The sequence below is a fragment of the Macrotis lagotis genome, chromosome 5 (genome assembly GCF_037893015.1).
Source record: "Macrotis lagotis isolate mMagLag1 chromosome 5, bilby.v1.9.chrom.fasta, whole genome shotgun sequence".
Taxonomy (NCBI): domain Eukaryota; kingdom Metazoa; phylum Chordata; class Mammalia; order Peramelemorphia; family Peramelidae; genus Macrotis; species Macrotis lagotis.
Genome location: NC_133662.1, coordinates 120,619,470 through 120,643,295, shown reverse-complemented (window position 1 = coordinate 120,643,295; position 23,826 = coordinate 120,619,470). Strand labels below are relative to the sequence as shown.

General features: G+C 34.8%; 1 protein-coding gene across 2 annotated transcripts in view; it reads left to right on the top strand.

Moving 5' to 3' along the window:
• The first annotated feature begins 7,564 nt into the window (after nucleotides 1-7,564).
• Nucleotides 7,565-23,826, top strand: part of TRAPPC3L (trafficking protein particle complex subunit 3L) — a 77,658-nt gene continuing 61,396 nt past the window's right edge. Inside the window, exons 1-4 of one of the 2 annotated variants that reach the window (XM_074190236.1) lie at nucleotides 7,565-7,606; nucleotides 10,081-10,128; nucleotides 12,731-12,828; nucleotides 13,923-14,022. In XM_074190236.1, the coding sequence (XP_074046337.1) occupies nucleotides 7,565-7,606; nucleotides 10,081-10,128; nucleotides 12,731-12,828; nucleotides 13,923-14,022 (288 nt within the window). The remainder of the gene's footprint in view (nucleotides 7,607-10,080; nucleotides 10,129-12,730; nucleotides 12,829-13,922; nucleotides 14,023-23,826) is intronic. The other variant, XM_074190237.1, reaches the window with a different exon arrangement.

The window sequence follows — 23,826 nt, the reverse complement described above, 5'->3', positions numbered from 1 at the left end:
ACTGAGGGAGGCAGAAGTGATGTGAATTGCCCAGGGTCATATATAGTCTGAGGCTGGATTCAAAATAAGATTTCTTTACTTCAGATTCAGCACTATCCACTGCTCCAAATAACCACTGAATTGAATTGGTAGAATAGGGAAACATTGTCAAAGTGCAAAAGTTGCATTCTTAGGAGATTAGGGACCAGAAGCAAATCACATTATGTGATTTTTCCATATAGTTTTCTAAAGGTGAAATTAGGTTTACATAAACAGTGAGAGAAATGATTATTAAAAAACCAATTATTAGGGACATACAGAGTTATTTCTTTTTTGAGGAAATCTTTGTCCGGCCCTAAACTAGACCATTTTATCTAGGTGGAGTTGTAGCCCCACCCAATTAGAGAACCTTAAAAAAGAATTTAATTTAAGGTGAATTCTGGCCCATAGTATTCTACCCCAGCTTGGATGACCTGGATACTCTGTCTAGATTTCTCTATTCTGGTGGTGGTCTGGAAGTAAAGTCACATTCAAAGCCACATTCCTTCAGCCCCTCATTTGAATAAGTCCATCTTTTATTATAATATTAATTCCTTACATTGTTAACTAGTCAGAGTTGATTGCTGTCTGCAGGGAATGCCCACTTTTCCAAGGGCACATAAACAACAAGAAGTAGTCATGATTTTTTTTTTGTTTACTGAGTAACAAATGAATCCCCAATTTTTTGACTATTTGCTAGTGATAGTTAATAAAAATCAATTGCAATTTACCCCAAAACTCTATCTCTTGGAAATTTTCACTTGCCACAAGGGAGGTCTTTGAAGGGAACAGCAACTATGGCTCCAAGGGATGCTTATTGGCATGGAAAAAAATTTGACTCTATAGTCAGAGCCTAGTAAAAACTGATTCATACTATCTGTGTGATCTTGAGTAAGTCACTAAACTTCTTTATACTTGTTTCCTTATCTGTAAATGAGAAGATTGGATTAAATGACCTCTGACATCCCTTCCAATTCTAACTTATGATACATAGTCACAAGGGGGTTCTATCCTCTGAGGGAATGGAGAGGGAAGAAAGAAGGGGATAGAATATGAAGAGGCAGTACTAAATCTTTCTCTTGATTTTGAGACACATTTCCAGCTACCTATTTGACTTCTAAAACTGGATGTCTCATAGACATCTTAAACTCAACATGTCCAAATCCATGTCTTTTGGATTTAAAGCAAAAATAACAAGTGTTAAGCTATTCCTTCTTCTCTTTTCCTTTATAAGAGACTTGGGGAGGTAAATGTAGTTGGGAGTTCCAAGCTCAGACTGTAGCATACATGAGAAAGATATGCTAGCAAATGAGACTGTGGATCAGATTGGGATTCTAAAGTTAATTTTTTCTGGGGGAAGATGTTTTTCCCAAACTCACAGTAATCATATTCATTCTTCTCCTCAGGTAACTGTTTATTGTTAAAGAGTAAGGAAAAGAAAGAAGGAATAAAGAGAAGAGACAGAGAGAAGACATCTGTGGCACTATGACACTAAAGTTGATGCCTTCATCTTGCATGAGATTATGGCCCTGAAAGTTTAGAGTACCCAAAGAGTCATCTTCACCTGCCTGAAAAATGTATGGCATGAGACTCTTGGCCCCTCTCTTCTCTCTGTACTGTTTTGCTTGGTGATCTCATCATCTCCCATGGATATAACTGTCATCTCCATGCAGATGATTTGTCTAGCACTAATCTTTCTCTTGATTTTGAGACACATATTTCCAGCTACCTATTTGACTTCTAGACCTGGATGTCTCATAGACATCTTAAACTCAACATGTCCAAAGCCAACTTAATCATCTTTTCTCCCAAATGCTCCTTACTTTTTATAACTATTGGGTACCGCCATACTCCCAGTCATCCAGGCTTGAAACCTACGGATTATCTTTGACTCTTCACTCTCATCTTCTATATCCATTTTATTGGCAAACTCTTTTAATTTTACCTTTATAGCATCTCTAGAATATATCCTCCTATTCTCTGACACTGCCATCACTGTAATACAGGTCTTCATTATCTCAGGCCTGGACCATTGCAATGGTCTTTTGGTTGGTTTCGAGTTCCTTCTCATTTCAGTTTATTCTCTACTTATTTGTCAAATCTTCTTAAAGTGCAGGTCCAGGACTATATTTAAACACCAAGACTCCCCTTGATCTCTAATATAAAATTATTAAATAAATCTTTTATTAAAAAAAAATCTGTTTGGCCTTTAAAGTCCTTAATAATCTGTCCTCTTTCTATCTTTCGAGAGTTCTTATACTTGATTCTCCTTCACATATTCTTTATTTAGGAATACTAGCTCACCTGTGGTTTCTCATGCAAGACATCTTGTGTCTCCCAAATCTGAAGCTTTTTCACTGACTTTCCCACACCTGGATCTCTCTTACTTCTCATCATCTCCTTCAAGCTTCTCAGCTAACTGCCGATTTTCTGAAAGAACCTTTTGCAGTCCTCTTCAATTTCTGAGATTATCTCCAATTTATGTGCTCGTTTGTCTGTGTGTGTGTGTGTGTGTGTGTGTGTGTGTGTATTATTTGTAAATAATAGCTTTTCCTGCTGTCTCACCAGTAGACATTGAACTCCTTTAGAGCAGGGACTTCATTTCTTTGTTTTAGTCTAGAATAGTTTCTGGCACATGGTAGATGCTTGCTTGTTTGAATATTTTTAAAATGCTATTGTTAGCTCAATTTATCCCAGGCTCTAGGCATGTAAAGACAAACTAACAAACAAGTAGTTGTTGCACTCAAGGAGCTTAATATATTGTATTGTCTTGAACACATTTCAATGACTATTAAGAGATTCTCTATTGACTTGGAGAAGTTTATATCAGTAACATCTAAATACCAAAAAAGTTCAATAAAAAATTAAAATAAACATCATAAACTAACAGATTATTGGAAGAGGTATTATTATGAAGGAAAAAATTTGTCATGCACAAGACAACATAAAGATGAAATTGGAATATACTGGGATAATTTTTCCTGTTAAGGCAGTGAGGTGGTAAAGTAGATAGAATACTAAGCCTGGCGTTAGGATGACTTGAGTTTAAATCCAGTCTCAAACAATATTAACTATGTGTCCCTGGGCAAATCACTAAACACTGCTTGCTTTCATCATCTGTAATTGAGCTGGAGAAGGGAATGGCACACCATTCAAGTGTTTTTTGCCAAGAAAACACCAAAAAGGGTATACAAAGAATCAGATGGGACTGGAAATGATTGATAAAACTCACCTTTCCACTTAAAGCTATCTTAAGGCAATGGACAAAGGTTCAGAAACCTCTGAGACATAGATGTTTTCAACAGTCTGCAAAAATATCTATTTCCCCAAAAATGTTCTGGAGGATTTTTCTTAAACTTTCAATGGACCTGGAAGTCTTGTCACAATTGAAGGAATAATAAACTCTGATGGATCTATTAAGATACTGAGAAGTAGAATTATCCTGGAATTACAAAAATTCTCAAATCAAGATGAAATACTGAAAAATAACTTTGCCATCCTACACATCATGTTAGATTAACAAATTTATCCAAGTCATTGACATAAAAATGCTTCAATGGTCTGGGGATTTATCTAATTAAATCGTCATTGAAAATCTGTGGACAGGGGCAGCTAGGTGGAGCAGTGGATAGAGCACCGGCCCTGGAGTCAGGAGGACTTGAGTTCAAATTTGGCCTCAGACATTTAATAAGTACCTAACTCTGTGACCTTGGACAAGTCACTTAACCCCACTGCCTTGTAAACCCCCCCCAAAAAAAGAAAATTTGTGGAATATAAGACCTGTATAAAAATCAAAAGTACCCTTGATATCCAATGTTCTAAGTATATTTTCGAATCAAAAAATATATCTTAAAATATTATTAGCTCAATGTCAAATCATTTAAAAATAAACAATTGCTGCCACAAGATATGTTGGAGAATATAAGTTGTTTAGAGATATAAAAAGGTATGAAGTTCACTGTATGTCAATAAATTTGATTATTTTATTTTACTTAATTCACTCAATAGTATACATTCTGTCACATTTCAACACTACTTTCTCTTTTGCTTTCAGGTTCCTGAAAATTTTACCAAACTGCCTAGTTTCCTTAGTATGGAAGTTGAGAGATGGGGGGAATTGGAGAGAGGTATAATAAGTGATCAAAGCAATAGGGTTGAGATCTTGCCAAACATACATGCACACTTAGTAAATAACTTCTCTATGACTTCTTAATCTTCCTATTTTTACACCCACACACAATCAATGAGTTCGGGTATCCCAAGTAATAGCACTTATCAAAAGAGAACTGGCATTTCTGGGTATACAAAGATGACTCTGCCCACCTATCATTTTGAGCCCTCTGCACTTTGTCATGCATGGCAACTACCTGGCCAAACTTAACCTCTGTGTATCTGTTTGATATAGTCATGGTTATATTTCTAAAATTAATAGAAAATAGGCAAGGGATGACAGAGATAACCCACATGAATCTTAGGCAAACATGAAACTGGATCTATATAGCTAAATTCAATGTCACATTCTTACCATACAGCATCACTTTTCTCCCCAGTTTCCTGATTATTTTTGCTATTGTCAAGGACCTCGTACAGAATGCAGAATTATTTCTAAACTGGGTGCAGGCTATGATATTAACTCATCTTGATTTCTGTTTTTTTATTTGCCTCCCAAGAATTATTGCTGCCTTTACGTTTTCCCTGGAGAGGTTCCTAACACTCACTCAAATTTATCTCACTGGGTCAGCAAATCTTCTGACACTATAGAAAGTGATGGTTATACATTAATTACTCTAAAATTCCATATGTTGCTGTCCTTTGACTTTTAAGTCTCATCTATAATGAAATCTCTGGTAATGGACCTTTGAAGTGGTCACTAATTTCTTACTTTAAAGTTAGATATTTGCCAAATTGAATAGGGCTAATGGACTTAAGCAATGAAATGTCTGGAGTTACTTTTAAACTGAGCTTTAGATTTCTATTTCTGGAAAAGCTTTGATCACACACACCTTAGAGATGTTGAGATAACAGGGTTTATTGTTAGAACTTTAAATGTTTGTAATGCTGCACAAAGAGTCTTTGATATCTGAGTATTTGGGGAAATATTAGAAGAAAGTCAAGAGTTTTTTGCCTCTCCATCAGTATCTTTATAGATGATTAAACTCCGGAGCATCCATTTGCCTATCAGACTGATAACTCAATGCCACTGAAGATCTACTAATAACATCAGGGACAATTTAATTTTTTTTCTCTTCTATGGGGGTCAGCCCAGTCATCACAGTCATCATCCAGGGAAGCAACTCCAGTAGAGTAAGTTAAAGCCATCTCCTCCAACTACCATCCAATTGCCACATGCAAAACAGGAAGCCAATCTAGTTGAAGCAGTAAGAGAAAGGAGGCTGAAGGTACCAAGCAATCTCTGCCCCCCCACAAGCATTCTTTCTCTCGAACTCTGATAGAAACAGCTTAGGATTCTAAACCCAGAAGTCTTGGGAAATCTCTTTTCTTTTTACACCTGCATTCCTGGGTCAAATAGTGATTCTTCACAGGAAAACACCGAACCACTGCAACAATTGCATTATTAGAATAGCATCCTTGGTCAGTCCTTCATATCTCATTTTTGAATTGATTGTAAAATATTTTGAAAGTCTCAAATAGGGCAGCTAGGTGGCACAGTGGATAGAGCACCAGCCCTAGAGTCAGGAGGACCTGAGTTCAAATCTGACCTCAGACACTTAATAATTGCCTAGCTGTGTGACCTTGGGCAAGACACAGCACCATTGCTTAAAAAAATAGCAGCATGTCCAAACTCCCAAATTTGCTTTCAATCCATCTGCTACAAGAGAGAAATTATTGTGCAGAGGAAGTCCTCCTTTCTTCTCACCATTATTAATGACTGCTAACCAAATGCTACCAAGAGGAATAAGAACTTCAGTAGGGGCAATGCTCCCCAGACCACCAAATTTGCTTTTAGTCTAACCATCATAGCTTTTATCTAGGAAAGAATATTCTAGGTAAAGGTTCCAGGTATACTAATTATCAAAAATCTGACACTCAAAGGGTGTGTAAACCAATCTAGCTGAAGTAACAAGGCAGCACAAGAGTGAGAGCAAGGCAAACAAGTGAACCACCACCACCATCTTGACCACCATTTCTCCTCAGATACTGATGGAGATAGCCCAGGTCTCTGAGTTTTAGGAATAGCAAAGCTTTCAGTCTAGTTCTCTCTGCCATCATTCTGGGAAGTAAATCCTATAGAGAAATAGTCTGGCTACTGCTCCTTGTAGCAGCTATGGCTGTAGTTGTTGAAGATGCTGGAAAAAAATCCTTGGCACTATTGAATCATTCATCATCTAAAAGTGATAATCATTTTATTAGTGAAAATGCCTTAAAGACAAGGTATTACCATCTACTTTACCTCTGTACCTTAAAGACAATGGGGCTTTTCCATTTGACTTGTAACCAAAAATCTTACATATTTGTTGTCTTCTCCTCCTTTAGAATTTGAACTGTTGGAGGTCAGGAACTCCCTTACTATTCTCATTGTGTCCCCACAGCACTTTGCATTTAGAAAAATGGTGATTAAATGCTAATTTTCAATGAAGGAATTAATTTATTCCTTCATAATGTGAAAAGCTCATATAAAAAATTTCCTTTTTTGAACGCACATTGAAGTCTTGGTGGATAAAGAACCAGCCCTGGAGTTGGGAGGACCTGAGTTCCAATCCAGCCTTAGATACTTACTAGCTGTGTGACCTGGACAAGATATTTATTCCTAACTACTTCCATCCCTAAATGAAAGCACATTGTATTTGTGAGCAGGGTAATTCATTATTTCTCATTCAACATCTTTCACAAGTCTGTATCTTTACTTATCAAACTCTTAAGGGCAGACCTTCTCTGTTATCTACCCTTTGGGTATTACTGGTAGTTTGGTTAGCATTGGTAAACAACTCATTCTTCCCTCTACCTGGGATAAGTATAGGAGAAGGTGAGAATCAGGAAGTTAAGAGAAAAAGATGTAAAATAATCTTATGTTATTAAAAACTTCATTTTTTTCAGTTTTAAAATCAAGACTTGGAACCTATAAATTGATGAGAGTGTCTATCTAATTTATAGAACGATCAATGCAAGGAGTTTATAAAGCCAACACTGAGATTTCTCTTAGACTGTGAAAATTTATTTGTTATTAAAAAAAAATCTTGGCATGAGAACAAAATACCACTCACATATTCCCTTAGGCAAAAGAATTCTCAGTATCTCTGAGCTGAGTTGTGCACTTGGTTCTAACTTCACACAGAGATATTCAGCTATTAAGTCTGTAGATCCATCCTTGTGGGTGGAGCAGTTATTTGATCTACATCAAGTTATTGGGGCTAGAAGGCAATTCTCCAGTCCACAAAATTTCACCTTCACAATTGAACACAGAGCAACAAGAGTCTGGAGAGTTTGAGAGCAGCCTGTTTTGAATGCTGAGTGAGGGAAGACTGAAAAGCCTTTGACGTTGTAGGCAAAAGGAAAGAAATTGATCATCCTAATCTTCAATCATACCATGTCTCGTCCAGGAAACCGAAGACCAGAATACCATAAAATAGTAAGATTTTTCTAAACATAAAATATGTTTAACAATGCATCTTTCCAACAATAGAACTCCATTTCAGTTTGCAGAGGTTATTATAATTTTTTTAAAAAATGTTCCTCGGAGTAGTAGTAATTGAAATTGTTCATCTTTCAACAGATAGTTTAGTGAAACCTGTATGTATAACACCTCTGGGGATATTTATAATTATGGTGAAACATTAAAAGTATTCCAAGAGAGTGATAGATCTCATAAAACATTTTGAGGATGTATCTTTTTTGTCTAATTAGAATCATCCTAGGAAGGACATGAAATCAACACTAAGACAAGTTTATTTACTTGTAAATATAATTATAATATGATTAATGAGTTGTTTGATAATGCTATATGAATTAGATAATAAATATGTATAGATAATAAATAGATAAATATATGTACATATATATATTCAGCTGTGCTAAATTCAGTTGGAGCTGGCATAAGAAAATGAGGCATTGAAGTCCATGTGTTAAGATTATTTCTTAATGTGCTTAAACTTAGCTATAATTTTTATGGTTCAGATACTGGTGGAATTTCCGGAAAATTGTTCTAAATTCAGTCACTTAAAAGAAAATCTTGGACTTTTTTTAGTGGGCTGTGATGGTAGTGGTGGTGGTAGTAGCAGAAGTATTACTTCATATTTCTTACTCTGGTACAGTAATTTTAGGCATAGAGAAACCAGAGATATGAAAATTCATTTTAGCTAATAATTCCCAAATTTACACTGCCAGGAACTGCTGGCCATTGAATCAGATGATAGCACTTGAATCAATTTTAACAGGTAGACCTTGATGATATCTATTAATTGAATGTAACTTAAAATAACTTTATTTTCTAAGATGTCTAAACCAGCTGAGAACCATCAATAATGATGATAAAATATTTTCTTTCATTTGTGAAGATAACTAGCATTTAGGCACCTATGTGGTTTACATACTGCTTCACAAATATTATTTGATTTTATCCTCACAACAGTCCTGAGAGGTAGGTCCTAATATTATCCCCATAAGAGACAGACAGTGGTTAAGTGATTTGCTCTAGGTCACACAACTAATGACTGAAGTTGGACCTAAATTCAGATTTTCCTGAATTTAGGTCCAACTCTCTTACCCACTATACCACATAACTACTGAAGATGAAGTTACTATTCATTGCGGCATGTGTTTTGATGTGTTTTCAAAAGAGTATAATTGAATTTTGTTTCTGATCAATCCACATTTCTCTCTTCTGGTCTTTGTTATGTACATCAGTGTTTGGTCATTTGTCAAAAAAGTCTATAACTCAGGGTGTGCTTTATGATCAAGGGATAAAATGAAAACCAACTAAATTTAGTTTAAACCTGCAATTTTGGCATCATTACTATAATTTTCTAATCAACTAATAATTTAAAACTGTTCATAAAATATGATTACATTCCCACATAAGACTGATCTAATTTATTGCAATTGTTCCTCATGGCTGATTTTTTTCCTTTTCAATTGCATTTAAAACAAAATTAGAATTACACAGTGCTGGAATCAGTCATTCATTCTCTATATGAAACATCTGCTAAATGGAAGCACTTTATCCCTGAACTCTGTCCATCACAAGTTAACATTCCAAGAATCGCTGCAATATTTTCTGCAATATTTTTTATAAGGAACTTCCTTTCTCCAATTCATTATTTCTTAAATACCTTTGAATATATATATATATATATATATATATGTGTGTGTGTGTGTGTGTGTGTGTGTGTGTGTGTGTGTATACACATACATATGGTGCTCAAGTCATGTGTGGGCTGCTTAGACAGAAGATATTCCTAGATGAATTATGGCTAAGTGAGAAAGGGTCACTTTATATAGTGATGCTACAGAGAATAGCCTAGAAGAAACCAGTATAACAGCAGTAGAATATGGAATCTGCCTATACTAAGGAATAAAAATATTCCTAAAGCTGGTACCTAAAAGAGGAAAAATTGGATTGAGGTGTAGTTAACTCACTTATTTAGTTCCATAAGCAGTCTCTTGCTTTGTTAGAAGTCTAAATTTATGTTTTTGCTTTTTTTTTAAAGGAATGGATATCTAAAAGGTTAAACTATTTATGTATGTATATATAGATGTAGAATGTGTATACATATATAACTTATATAAATATGTATATTCATATAATACTTATATAAACTATGTTCAGATTTTATGAATATATGTATATATATATATAATTATCCACAGGGTAAAACCCAAACTCTAATTATCAGTTAGAATTTGAGAAATTGCTTTAACTTGATATAAATGATAAATTAGCACAAAGCTAAAGTGAAGGCATGTAGTTACAAATTGAATGTTTGTTCATTCTTTTTTCTTACATATTGTCACACATTTTTTCCTTGGCTATTAGCAGCAACATAAAACTATGCAGTACTTGGTCATTTTTTACTTCCTTCACTTTTGCTTCTTTTTATGTTGTAGGATTGGCATTTACCAGCAATTTCATCCTCTGCTTCAGCATATTCCATGGTAGGCAGAATATTTTGTTTCCAGTTTCAAAGCATTTCTTGTCTTTTATGATGCAGGCCCCAGTGGCCAGAACCCACTCCCTGCTATTGACTTGGCAGAGGTCCAGGCTGTCCCATTTGTTTCAGTTGGAACTTTTTTGATTGTTACATCTTGATTTTGGCTTCTCTGCATTTTAAATATTTTAAGTATATTCATTGTACTGAATTGCCTCAATAGTGAGAAAGCAGAGTGTAGTGGCTAAAGAGCTGACTTGAAATCTGGGAAAGCTTGGGTTCATAGTCCTATCTCTGACATATACTGCCTGTTTGACCCTGGGTGAGTCGTTTAATCCCTAAAAGAAATGAGTAGCTCTTTAACACTGCTAGTTTCAGAGAAAGAGTAGATTTTCATTAGGAGAAGGAGGTTCCCTCACTTGGGAATTTTTGTTCAATCATATCTCTGTGTCATAAGGAAAAATAGCAATTCACATTTATTTAATGTTAGATGATTTACAAAGTACTATTCCTCACAACTAGGTAGGTAGTATAATTATTGGTAGTAGTATTCCTATTTTATAAATGAAGAAACTGAGACTCAGAGAGATTAGCTGGCTTATTCAGTGGCTAATCCAGATGACTTCAAATCAAGAGGTTTTTTCCCTATTAAATAAAGCCAACTACAGAATCAAAGCAGAGAAATGACTTTTGATAGTGGATTAAGTTTCCATTCTAAGCATATTTCTAGTAATAATAGCTCATATTTGGACAATACTTTGAGGTTTGCAGAATTCTTCCATCACAACAATTTTGTGAGGTCATTTTGTCAATACATTCAAAAATTTGCTTTTTTACCATAATGGGAATTCCTTCATCAATACTCATAGCAATTATTAGAATTTGTCTTAGGTTTTCCAAGGTTCAGAGAAATTAAGTGACTTGTCTGTAGACATGTTAACTATTTAGTGTCAGAGATGGAATTTGAAACCAGGTCTTCTTGACTGAAGAATTCTGACACCTGGGACAAATTCATTAGAAATGAGGGGGTTAGAACTATTACTGTGTATGTGAGGAAGTCAATTAGAAACAGAAGTTGTAGGAGATGAGAAAGTTGAGAGACTAGAAGATAATGGTATTTGAAAGCAAGTAGGAATTAGGGCAAAGAAAATAGTGAGTCAGTTACTGAACTTCAGAGGTGAGAATGAATTTGAGGTTCATAAATGACTGTAATGAGAATCTGAACAAAATGAAGTAAATGATGAAGTAAAGCAAAAGATATAAATTGTTGAATGATGGCAGCAAAGGAAAACTCTGAATGTAGTCATGAAAAGCAAGGAACATTCCAATTCCTTCTCCTGTTTGTTAAGGGTATGGGAGAAGCATGACTACCTCTGGAGAGATAACCAAATGATATGGCATCCTGAGGAGAAAGCTGAATTTTGATGAACAGTGGAAAATGGAAGACATCTAGGATGAATGGGAATTGATTCCAGAAGACATAGTGGAAAAGGAGGGAGAAAGAGGATTGGGTCTAAGAAGGTCAGTGTTGAATTTATGATAGGGAAGGAAGCAGTCAGCTTTGGGTTCTTGAATTAATCCTATACTAATATGGCATGAGTTCCTGGTCAGTCAACTCCTTAGGGATAGTCAGCTCTTATGGGAGAAGGACATGATGGTATAAGAAAGCCAGAAATTGCACAAGGTGAGAAATCCAACCTTCCAGATATCAGCTCCTGGGACAAAAGCCCTGACTACCTATGCTAGGTCTAGTTCTGCCTAGTTCCAAGTCTAGTACTCTATCTACTGTATCACATTACTCTGTGAATTAAATACTGAAATTCTTCCCATCTGAACTTCAAAATTTATATGACTTGTTCATAGCTAGGATCCCAGAATTAGAGATCTAGAACTGGAAAGGACATCCGAGATCCTTTAATCCAACCCTTTCATTTCACCAATAAGGAAACTGACTCCCAAAGATGTCATAAGATTTGCCCAAGGTTACCTGGCTTGTAATTGTAATTGAGGACAAGTGTATACAATGCCTGGTGTCAGCCCACATAAATGCTGAAGGGGGGCAGCTTTTGAAAATACTTGATAATATGTGATGGAGAATTTTGAAAACTATTTTTATGGGATCACATCTTTACTTTTGTAATGGAAATCTATGGTAAGATGTGTTTTGATTTACCTCTCCTACCCTGCTAAAAATTAGTTTTTTATTCTCTTAGGAAGGCTTGTTTTCCTATGTGTTCCCTCAATGATTACTCTTGGGGGGAGGGAAGGCAAATCAAAGCACATTTTACCATTGATTTCCAGGTTTTTGATAAGCATAGGGAACTGATGTGAGAAGTATTTCCACTAATCAGATCATAACCCATCTGTGACATAGTAGGGAGTTATCTGAGTTTCAGAGAAATGAAGTGACTTGTCCAGGTTACATGCTGACAAATGTCAGAAATTTGAATCCAAGTCTGCTTAACTCAGACTAATTCTCTGTGAGTTGCACCACATTGCTTCTGAAAATTAAACACTTTTGCACTAGTCAGTAGGCAGCAGGACAAATTTTAAAATATTTTGTTCTTAGTTTTTCACTATACCATGAATACTATTTCTTTTTCTGACAGAATAGAGATCTCTTTGTACTCACCTATGGAGCTCTGGTGGCCCAGTTGTGCAAAGACTATGAAAAGGATGAAGATGTGAATAACTACCTAGATAAAATGTAAGTAGAGGGCTCTCCTGCATTTATATTAATTATCAGTTTCTCTTGCCTTTTTAAAAAGATCAGATTTCCTGGTTCTTTTCTAAGACTTTCACCTTCTTAAAGTAGAAAAAGCAAGATTCCCCAAACCATCATTTATGTCATTAATGGGAGTCATTAATGGGAAGTAATTAATGGGAGATATCTGTTTACAGATTTTTTAAAAAACCCCACAAAGCACTTTCCTCCCCATTGATTATCATTGAGTTCTAGTTAAAATATGGTAGAACTGTTAAGGTTATAATAGAGATATATAGATTCACTCCCTCAAAACAAAGTTTTCTGTATATTTTCAGTTTTTTCTTATTTAAGAACCTGCTTTAATTATCCCAGATTGATTTTGTTCAACATAGTTTCTTGGATTGTGTCCTTAACTAGGCATGTAGAAGAAACAAAAAGTACAGTTAACAAGATTTGGGAAGGGAAGAGTAGGAAAGACCTATAATTGCATCAATTTATTGAGCTTCTAGCATGGAAACTCCCCCCATTGCAGTTTTGCAGTACAGTAATAGAGAATTGACTGGGAAGCTGAAAGTTAAACAAATTTGCCCATGATCACATAGTAGTAATATATAAGATGTAGGGTTTTTCCTGACTACAAAGCTGGTCCTCTGTTTTGGTGTTGAGATGTTAAGGGTTGAAAAATGGACATAATAAAAAATATACATTTTACTTATCTAGCTTTGTAATTAATAATTACATTATTTTTGCATTCTTTTATGGAATTAAAGGTATATATGAAATTGGTATTAGTAATAATGAAGGTTAGCATTGACAATTTGCAAAGAACATTACTTGTGATCTCATTAATTTAACAGAAATAACATTCTGAAGGATGAATACAAGTCAGTAGCGGAGTGAATAATACTGAATTTAGGTCTATTTTAAGTTTTTTTTCCTGATGAAGCCATACAATCATGCTTCAATGCCATAAAAAAGCTCTTGATATGCAGGATCTATCATGTGCTTTCTCAAACATAAACTTAACAATATCCTCAATGACCAGACTTTTGGGCTTTTTATATGCACTCATCTTTCCTTCATCTCATCCACAGGGGTTATGGTATAGGAATACGACTAGTGGAAGACTTTTTGGCTCGTTCTTGTGTGAAAAAATGCCATAGTTACTCAGAAATTGCTGACCTAATTGCTCAGGTAAATATTCTTCAGTTCTATCGCATCCATGTTCATAGTATTTAGATTGCATTTGGTAGCTTTGAAAAATCATATAAACTTTATTTGGAAGGGACCTTAGAAGTCATCTAGTCCAACTGGTACTTATTTACTGTGGGTACTCATTAATACTGAGATTAGCTCTATTTCAAAGCTTCCTGATGAATCCCTGCAATTATGCTTGAATGTCATAAAAATGTTCTTGATAGGGCAGCTAGGTTGTGCAGTAGATAGAGCACTCACTGGCCTTGGAGTCAGGATATGGGAGTTTGAATCTGGCCTCAAACACTTGCCACTTACTAGTTGTGTGACCTTGGGTAAATCACTTAACCCTGATTGCCTCCCATAGAGGGCCATCTCTGGAGGAGAAAGTGAGGTTGGTGACTTAGCACGGCATCCCCTCAGTCAAATCCAATTCACATACTTGTCATGGCATCACCTCCATGCTGTCAAGGTCTTCTTTGAAAATGAAGACAAACATTATTATTATTATTATTATTATTATTATTATTATTATTATTATTATTATATATCACATACTTTAAATAAACTTAATCCAGGAAAGGAGAAGCTAGGTGGTGCAATGGATAGAGCACTGGGCTTGGAATCAGGAAGGTATTCATGAGTTCAAATACATCCTCTTTAAACATGATTCTCCTATATAACATCCCCCACAAGTAGTCATTCTACTTTCATGTGAAAATTTCTATTAATGAATAATGACTCCTTTTTAGAAGCTGTCTTGTGAAAAATGAACTTATTGTAATTGTGTGCACTTAGAAAAATCTGTACTAATATGAAAGATTTCCTTATCTGAATTCCTTTTAAATCCAGCTCCTGATATAATCCTTCAAGTAGGGAATGTTTTTAAACAAGCCAAGAAATGATGGTTGCCCAAGAAGCCATGATACTGCATATCTTGGTTCTTGGCTATTGATCAGATAAATCAATTCATGTTGCAGATATAACACCTTTGCAACCCTATCTCATTATTATCTTGGTCTAAGATATTAGGGTCATATATATTTTGTATATGGTTGGAAAAAATAGAAGTTAACTGCATTCCTTTTCCTTAATATTTCTGTGCCTTAGTTAAAAAAAAACTAAGCAAATTGTTTCAGAAACAATAACTTAAACATTTATATATATTACAAAATAACAGAATATTCCAAGTCAGTGTCATTTTAATCTAGTAAAACATATATATAACTGATATTTATACAATATTTTAAAATTTGCAAAATGCTTTACATTTTATCAGTCTCACAATAACCCTCTGAGGAATGTTCTATGACTATTATTATCCCTATTTTACAGATAAGAAAAATGAATTTCAGATTAAGTAACTTTCACATTGTCACATAATTATCATCAAAAGCAAAATTTAAACCCAGGTGTTTTTGATTATAGTATTGAATGAATGCTTTATTCCAGAACTCTATGGTAGCACTGTAACCCTTGAATAAGATTCCCTCCCACCCAAGAGAAATTTAATATAATATAAGGAACCAGAAATTGCTGTGGCAATCATTTCCAAATTAACTGCCTGTATACTTTCAGTCTCTAGGTTTGCTAGAGAAATGATCAAAATCAAAACAGCCTTCAAAGAAAGGATATAAGTGAGAAGACCTTACAGCTGAGGTAATTCCAACCTAACCTCTTTAAACCAAGTGTTGATGAGAAAAAAAAAGAGAAATGCATAAAAGAATCAATTTTGATAGATTCCTGTCATTTTCTAAGGAGATCTAATCAATGTAAGTTAGTTGTTGCAACAGGGAGTCCAGAAACTGCCTCAGTAAACAAACATTTGATTTATACCTAGCAGGGAGGTATAGGTTGTCAGAGGAGTTTGTACTCTCACTGAGGATGTCCAATATAGAATTCAAGAGGAAAAGGAATTTCCTATAGATGAAGAGATATTCTGGTTGCTTTTGTTTGTGGATCACATTGGGCTTATTTTGACATGAAGAGAGACTATAATGATCCAAAAGAGTTCAACATATAAAATACAAAATAAAACAAAAAAGATGAAGAATGATTCTTGTCCAGACCATGATATTTTAGTTTATGAGACAACCCATAGTCCATCAGTATTTCTACTTTGAATAGATATTGAGAATGCATAACAAATAAGGAATCCAGTGGGCTGGATTGCATTAGGAAATTATGCAATGCTTTTAATGACCCCAAGCAAAGGTTGATCCTTTTAACAATAGTATTCTTCTTTTGCTACTATATAAACATTAGTCATAGAATACTACAATTTGTGAGGAAATATCTTTGCAGGTCACTCTAAGGGCAAATGGGTTGGCCATGGTTAGACTATGAGAGATTTACAAAAATGAATTGCCTCAGAAAAGTGATGTAAAGGATTTCAGAGAAATAAGTTAGGTGAGCAGATCAGGTGGTGAGAGTGAAGAATAACTGATGGATTTACTATATGCTACACTAGTGTGGTTTGATATTAAAACTAAAGGAAAGCCTCTGAAATGTTAGGTAGACCACCTATGGAGAATCTGTAGGAGGATATGTATAAGACTTACTCAGGATGAGAAGGTAAGGTTTGGAATCTCCATTCCTTGAGAAAGTACCCACATCAATGAAGAGAGCACAAATCCATAAAAATACAAGAGCATAGTGATCATAGCTCAGCAATTTTCAATGTAAATTGGATCCAGTAAATATGTTGGCTTTCAGATAGCATTATTGATAATATCCAGGATATCATTCTGGATCCAATTTGAATATCTAACCAGGATACCATTCTGGTTCATTCCATTTTCAAGTAGTACTCAGTGTGTTTGATTTATCACATAGACACTCACTGTTAATAGCAATAGCCACAAGTCACAGACACTTTCAGCTTAATGGCCGATCACTCAGTGATTGGCAAAAATTAACTTCAAATAATCCTGTTCATTGTCTTATTTATTGAGGCAGGTAATACTGATAGCTGGCATAGCATTAAATTAAAAATAATGCTACCAAAGGAAAAACTTGCAGGTCTTTGTGCCAGTGGAATCTTAAATTACAATGTATAGGTTCTTGGAATTTAGAACTAAAGGGGATTTTAGAGATCCTCTAGTACATTCCTTTCATTGTTTAAAGATCCAAGAAAGGGAAGTTACTTCTGAATTAAGTAGCAGAATGATTTTAATTTTTGCTCTTTTTTTAAGGTTTTTTTTTTCAGGCAAATGGGGTTAAGTGGCTTGCCCAAGGCCACAGAGCTAGGTAATTATTAAGTGTCTGAGACTGGATTTGAACCCAGGTACTCCTGACTCCAAGGCCAATGCTTTATCCACTACTCCACCTAGCCACCCCAATTTTTGCTATTTTAAACCTGAAAGACACTAATTGAACAATTCTGTATAAAAAAGAACAAAAAGAGGACTGCATATATGAAGCCATGAATCCCTTATTAAAAAGAACTTGCTTTTTAAAAAACATATTTCAAAGTTGTCTTGATTGACTAAACTTATTTCTATTCTTTTCTGTGTCCTTTTTTCAAATGATTTAATGATCTTTTTTCTTCTTTTGACATTCTAACAATCTCCCATGTACCAAAGTTGAAATTAAAAGGCAAAAACTAAGCATAAAATATTATGTGCATATATTTCCACAATATATGCAATGTATATATGTACCTTACTGCAGTCATACAACCTTGAAATTTAAAATTCCTTATGCAATCTAAAACTCTGGGGTCACAGTGAAATAGCTTTTCCTAGTAGCTTACTACACGAAGGTGGATTTTATTTTATTTTATTTTTTTTAGGCAACCAGCCTAAACAAGAAAAAGATAATGGTGGATTTAGAAATCCTTTACACGAAGAAATAATTTATAGAAAGTGATGAGAGATATTCTTTTTTCCACTGAGTGCAAGAGAAGTGTACTTCAATTTTCCTGATTGCATCCAATATGAAGGTTGCATATAAATTATACAACAATAGTTGCTAATTTGATGTATCCTGTTTCAACTAAATTTAACAACTTCTTATTAGACACCTACTATGTGGGTACATAGTAGTAGTATCTAGCTTCAAAGAGCATATATGTAACTGAGTGGAGGTGAGAATGTGGGGAATGGTACATAAAGGCACTTAAATTCTTATTTATTAATTGACTAATAGATAAACATTAATACTAGATGGATGCAAAGTAATTTTAGAGTGTGGAGGAAAATACTTTTGATTTTAGGAGAAGGGAATCAGGAAATTCTCTTGTAGGAGGTGATACTGGGTGAGAGCTAAGAATTCTAAAATAACACTTAGTATCTTCCTAGTATAGGGGACAGACTATATAGAGTCAGAATACAAATATGTTTTATGTCTATATTCATTAAGTATATTAGTCTGAAGCTTTACTTCTCCTCGTTTGGGAAACAGAGTGTTATTTTGTTTCCTGTGTTTATAAGTTCTTGGAAGTTTTCTTGTATTATTTCTTTTTCCTTTTTTTTGGCAAGACAATGGGATTAAGTGACATGTCCAAGGTCACACAGCTAGTAAGCATCAAATGTTTGAGGTCATTTTTGAAATCAGGTCCTCCTGACTCCAGGACTGGTGCTATGTCCTCTGGACCACATAGCTGCCCTTTTTGTATTATTTCTTGCATAATAATATTGACTATTTATATTGAATTGCTATGTTCTTCTGGGAGTCCTATGGTCTTTATGCTGTTTCTTTGCATCCTATCTTTGATATTTTATTTTTGCACTTATAAAGGAAATGCTTTCTTTCAGTATGATTGTTTTTTGTTTCTTTTTTTCCAGATGGCTCTTTGCTTCTGTATCTTTGTATTTCCAATTATCTATTCTCTCTTTCACATCTTTGTATATACTTAACACTGTGGATTCAAGCTCCTCCCCTCCCCTTCTATTCTGCTATCTCATTTCTGCTTATGCAGGTCTTAAATTTTGTTTTCATGATTTTTTCTTCCTTAAGTGATTAAAGAACATTGAGCTGCTGTTCCATGATTTTTTTTGGAATCCTGAGTGTCCTCATCTCTCTCTGCATCATTTGAGTAAATTTCTTTTGTCTCATAATATATATTTAGATATGCTCTGACTTATTTTAGATGTATTGCTGATCATCTTCCCTTGTTTTAATACCTTCCCTGTTGATTTATCTAATTGCATTTAAGATTTGTAACTGAATTTTCTTCCTCTGATATCTTTGACAAGTTCTTTTTTCCTTATTTCCCTATCAATTACTTTTTTTGTTCCTACTGCTCTGATAGTGGTTTTTCTAAGGGTTAGAACACAAAATTTTCCTTGTTGAGAAATTCACTTTTTACTGGCCCCAGGCCCTGTTCTAAGTGACTTCTGGAATGGGGTGGTGTTTGCGGGATGGGGGAACAGAATTGGCTCCAGTTAGATGCCAATCCATTTCCTTCAGACCTGGTATAGGCTTTTCCCCCTCCTCTCCTCCATCCTCTAGACGCATAGACACACACACACACACACACATACCCTGCCCTAGGTCTTTCAGTTCTTTAATTTTTCTGCATGAGTGCCACTGTACATCGAACCTTCCTGTACCTTCCTTCCTTCTACTTATCAACTTCTTTTTTCACTTAAAAAGGGGTTGGGCAGAGTTGTGGTCTACTGCTTAATACCACAGAGTATTCAGGTGATGGTAGAAGTAGAGTATGTTAAAGCTCTCCCTGTAGGCTGTAGCAATAGCAAAGAGATTGCTGAGTAGAATGTAGCTGAAACAAGTCCATGGTTTGGTTTGTACTATTCTGACAGAACCTAGTTTGTGGGAGAAGAGCTGTTGACTGAATTAGAGTTTAAGGATTAATTCATCCTAGGATTCTTGGTGACTTAGTCTGCAAACTCAATTCCAATTACTTAGTCTCTTCTGCCTAATTCTTATTTTGGGGAATTTCCTGAGTTTTGGAGAAAATATCTAGTCCTCTATCTTGCTTTTCATGCAACCCATAACAGAATTGCATTTGCACACTTCAGTGTACTGGTACATATATCCTCCATGGTCTGAAAGAGTTACTGCAATTTCCAAAAGTTCCTGAGTTCCAAATAATGCATAACTTTGATCCCATAGGAGTTGGATTCATTCAATGTGGAAGTAGAAATTATTTAATCTCTACTTTTTACATGTATCCAGATCTCAAAATTCTGATCTTTGGGAAGTTCTTCTCAATTGCTCATCTATAACCTTCCTGCTGTATCCATTCTTACTTCATAGTTACTAAAAAATAAAAAAATAAAAATAAAACAAATATGTAGAAACAACATGGAAAGGACTAACCTTAGAAATTCAAGTCTGACCCAGCTGTGTAGTCTTGAACAAATCATTTAATCTTTTTCAGACTTAAGATATATATATATATATATATATATATATATATATATATATTTATATACATGTACATGTTTTGTCCCCATGATAGACTGTAAGATCTTTGGGAATATAGACTGTTTAACTTTTGTGTTTGTATCCTCAGTGGTGAGTATTGTTCAAGGCACTTAATAAATGCTTGTTAAGTAATTTAATGACAGATCAGGAGTCTCTGTGTTCTCATAAGATCAGAGATTTAAAATTGGAAAAGACTTTGAAGGTCAGGATGTTTAACCTCACTACATTTTACAAGTGAAGAATTGATGACCTAGCCCAAGACCACAAAGTGTTGCAATCACAATTTGAACTCTGGTTCTCTGACTCCAATTTCAATGCACTTTCCACTGAGCTATACTGCCTCTGTAAAACAGGTATGATAACATCTACCCTACTTGCCCCATAGGGTGGTTATAATGAGAAAATGAAATAATGTTAAGACATGCTGTAAACTGTAAATCATTATATTAATGCAAATATAGCAATGGTTCTGAACTCATTATTCCAGATCAAGAATATAAATTTGAATATCTAATCTCTCCTTTTTATTGTTATTGTTGTTGTTTTTGTGGGGCAATGGAGAGAAGTGACTTGTCCATGTTCACACAGCTAACTACTATCAAGTTCACACAGCTAATTAGTATCAAGATTTGAACTCAGGTCCTCTTGACTCTTGAACTCCTATTCTTCTAGGAGTTCCTTCAAAGCAAAAATTTCCAACTCTTTGTAATCATTTTGCATTCTCATCCTCCAGCTGATGACACCTGATGCATAGATCCATCTTTTGGCACTGAAAAAAGGTTAGACTTTTTTACACACCCAATGACTAATACTTTTTTCTTAACAGAATGTTTAGCATCAAACTGCTGTGCCCAGCAGTATCTCATTAATCTTCATACTTCCCCTATGAAGTGGGCAGCTGCTTGTTTTACAGAAGGGTAAATCAAAGCCAGAGGAAGTTTTTTGGTGTCTAGAGTTGTATGCTATTAACAGAGTCATCAGCAACATCAAGAATAGAGTGACCACTGGACCCATGCTGCATCAGGTCATGCTGATATCAATTGTACTGCATAGAGTCACTAATTAGCTAAAATCTCCCCTTTTTCAGGAAGTCTTTCTTGATTCCCCTTAATTCTAACACCTTTCCTCTTGATTATCTTCTCCATTTTATCCGGTATTTAGTTTGTTGTACAACACTTGTTTGCATGTTCTCTCCCCTATTAGTTTGTGAGTTCCTTCAGAGCATGGACTGTCTTTTACCTTTCTTTGTATTCCCAACACAGTGACTGGCATAGAGTTTACACATTGAAAGATAGTCTCCCAAAATATTAAGTAACTTCCACATCCTCTGTGTTCCTAATGTACAAGGAACTAATTGAATGAAAGACAATTACTCAATGAGGCAAGAGATTTAAAATAATAATAATAATAATATTAATAATTAATATAAGGTATTATTCAATAGAATGGCTTCATGAGGTAATTCATACAAGAAGCAACTGGAGTTAAAAGAGATTGGGAATCAGATTGTGAAATTGCTGTTTAGTAGGCAATTCACCTAATCTTTCTGAATTCCAATTTTCTGATCTACAAAATGGTGATCATCATATCCATACTACCTACTTCATGGGCTGCAGAGAGGGAAATGCTTTGTAATCTTTAAAGTACTACATATATGAAAACAATTATTAATATCACAGAATTAAAGTATTGGAAAGAATTTAAAGATTATCTGGTCCAATATAGGCTGAAAAAGACTTCATTTCACAGATAAGGATGCTGAGGCTTGATCAGGGATTTAAGTATCACTATCCTGTAGCCAGTAAGTACCCAAGTTGGAATCAAAACCCAGGTGCTTTTGAGTCTGTATGTGTGTGTGTGTGTGTGTGTGTGTGTGTGTGTGTGTGCGTGTGTGTGTGTGTGTATATATATATATATATATATATATATATATATATACATACAATTTAAACTTTTTTTTTTAAAGTTTTGAGTTCCTAATTCTATCCGTCCTCTCTTTCCCCCTCATCTCTTCCCTGGGATGGTAAGAAGTCAGATATAGGCTATGTGTCCAACCATGGAAAACATTTCCATTTTAGTAATTTTGTACAAGAAGACTTGAATAAAAAAAGAATGGAAGAAATAAAGAAAAAAGGAAGGGGAAAATAGCATATTTTTAAACGTATTCAGTCAATATGAGTTCTTTCTCTGGAGATGCATACTATGCTTTATCATTAGTACTTTAGGATTGTCTTGGATCTTTGTGTTGCTGAGAATAGTAAGCCATTAGCAAGTCTTCATTATACAATATTGCTGTTATTATGTACAACATCCTCCTGGTTCTGCTCACTTCATCTTGCTTCTGTTCAGGTAAGACTTTCCAGATTTTTCTGAAATCATTGTGCTTGTTATTTTTTTTTTTTTAGATTTTTCAAGGCAATGGGGTTAAGTAGCTTGCCCAAGGCCACATGGCTAGGTAATTATTAAGTTTCTGAGGCCGGATTTGAACTCAGATACTCCTGACTCCAAGGCCAGTGCTCTATCCACTGTGCCACCTAGCCATCCTGCTTGTCATTTTTTATAGTACAATAATATTCCTTTGCAATCATATACTACACCTTATTTAGTCATTTCCCCAATTGATGCATATCTCTTTGATTTCCAATTCTTAACTACCACCTTAGAAAAAAGCTGCTATAAATATTTTTGTACAAATAGGTTCTTTCCCCATTTTTGATGTTGTTGGAATATAGGCCTAGCAATGGTATTGCTGGATCAAATGATATAAATAATTTTAAAACTCTTTGGACATACTTCCAAATTGCTCTCCAGAATGGTTGCATCAGTCACAACCCCACCTACAATGCATTGATCCTAGTTTTCTCATATTCTCTCCAATTTTTATCATTTTCTTTCTTTTTGGTCATATTAGTCAATCTGATAGATGTGAGTTGGAACCTCAAAGTTCTTTTAATTTGCATTTCTCTAGTCAATAATGATTGTGATCATTTTTCATATGATTATAAATAAGGTGCTCCTGATTCTTAAATATAGACTCTGCATTAGATGTGAGTACAATCTGGAGATCATCTAGGTCAACCCTTTTATTTCACAAAGGAAGAAATGATGCCCATGGAAATTAAGTGATGATATCAGAACTTGGTCTAGAAAACTTAGTTGCTTCTGTGAGACAAATCTGGAAATTCTGGTAATGTTATTGTTTATTCCTTCTTTTTTCTTTCCTTTCCTTCCTCATTGTTCCAATTTTGTAGGTGAGACATTCAGGAAATAGGAGAACAGATTGCCCTACACTTTTACAAAGGAAAAACAGCAGAGAAAACAATCCTATGCCCCTTCCACAGTTTGTGCCTACTACATAACTTTCTTAATATATATGACAATTTTTTGTGATTATTATTATTTAAGGGTACA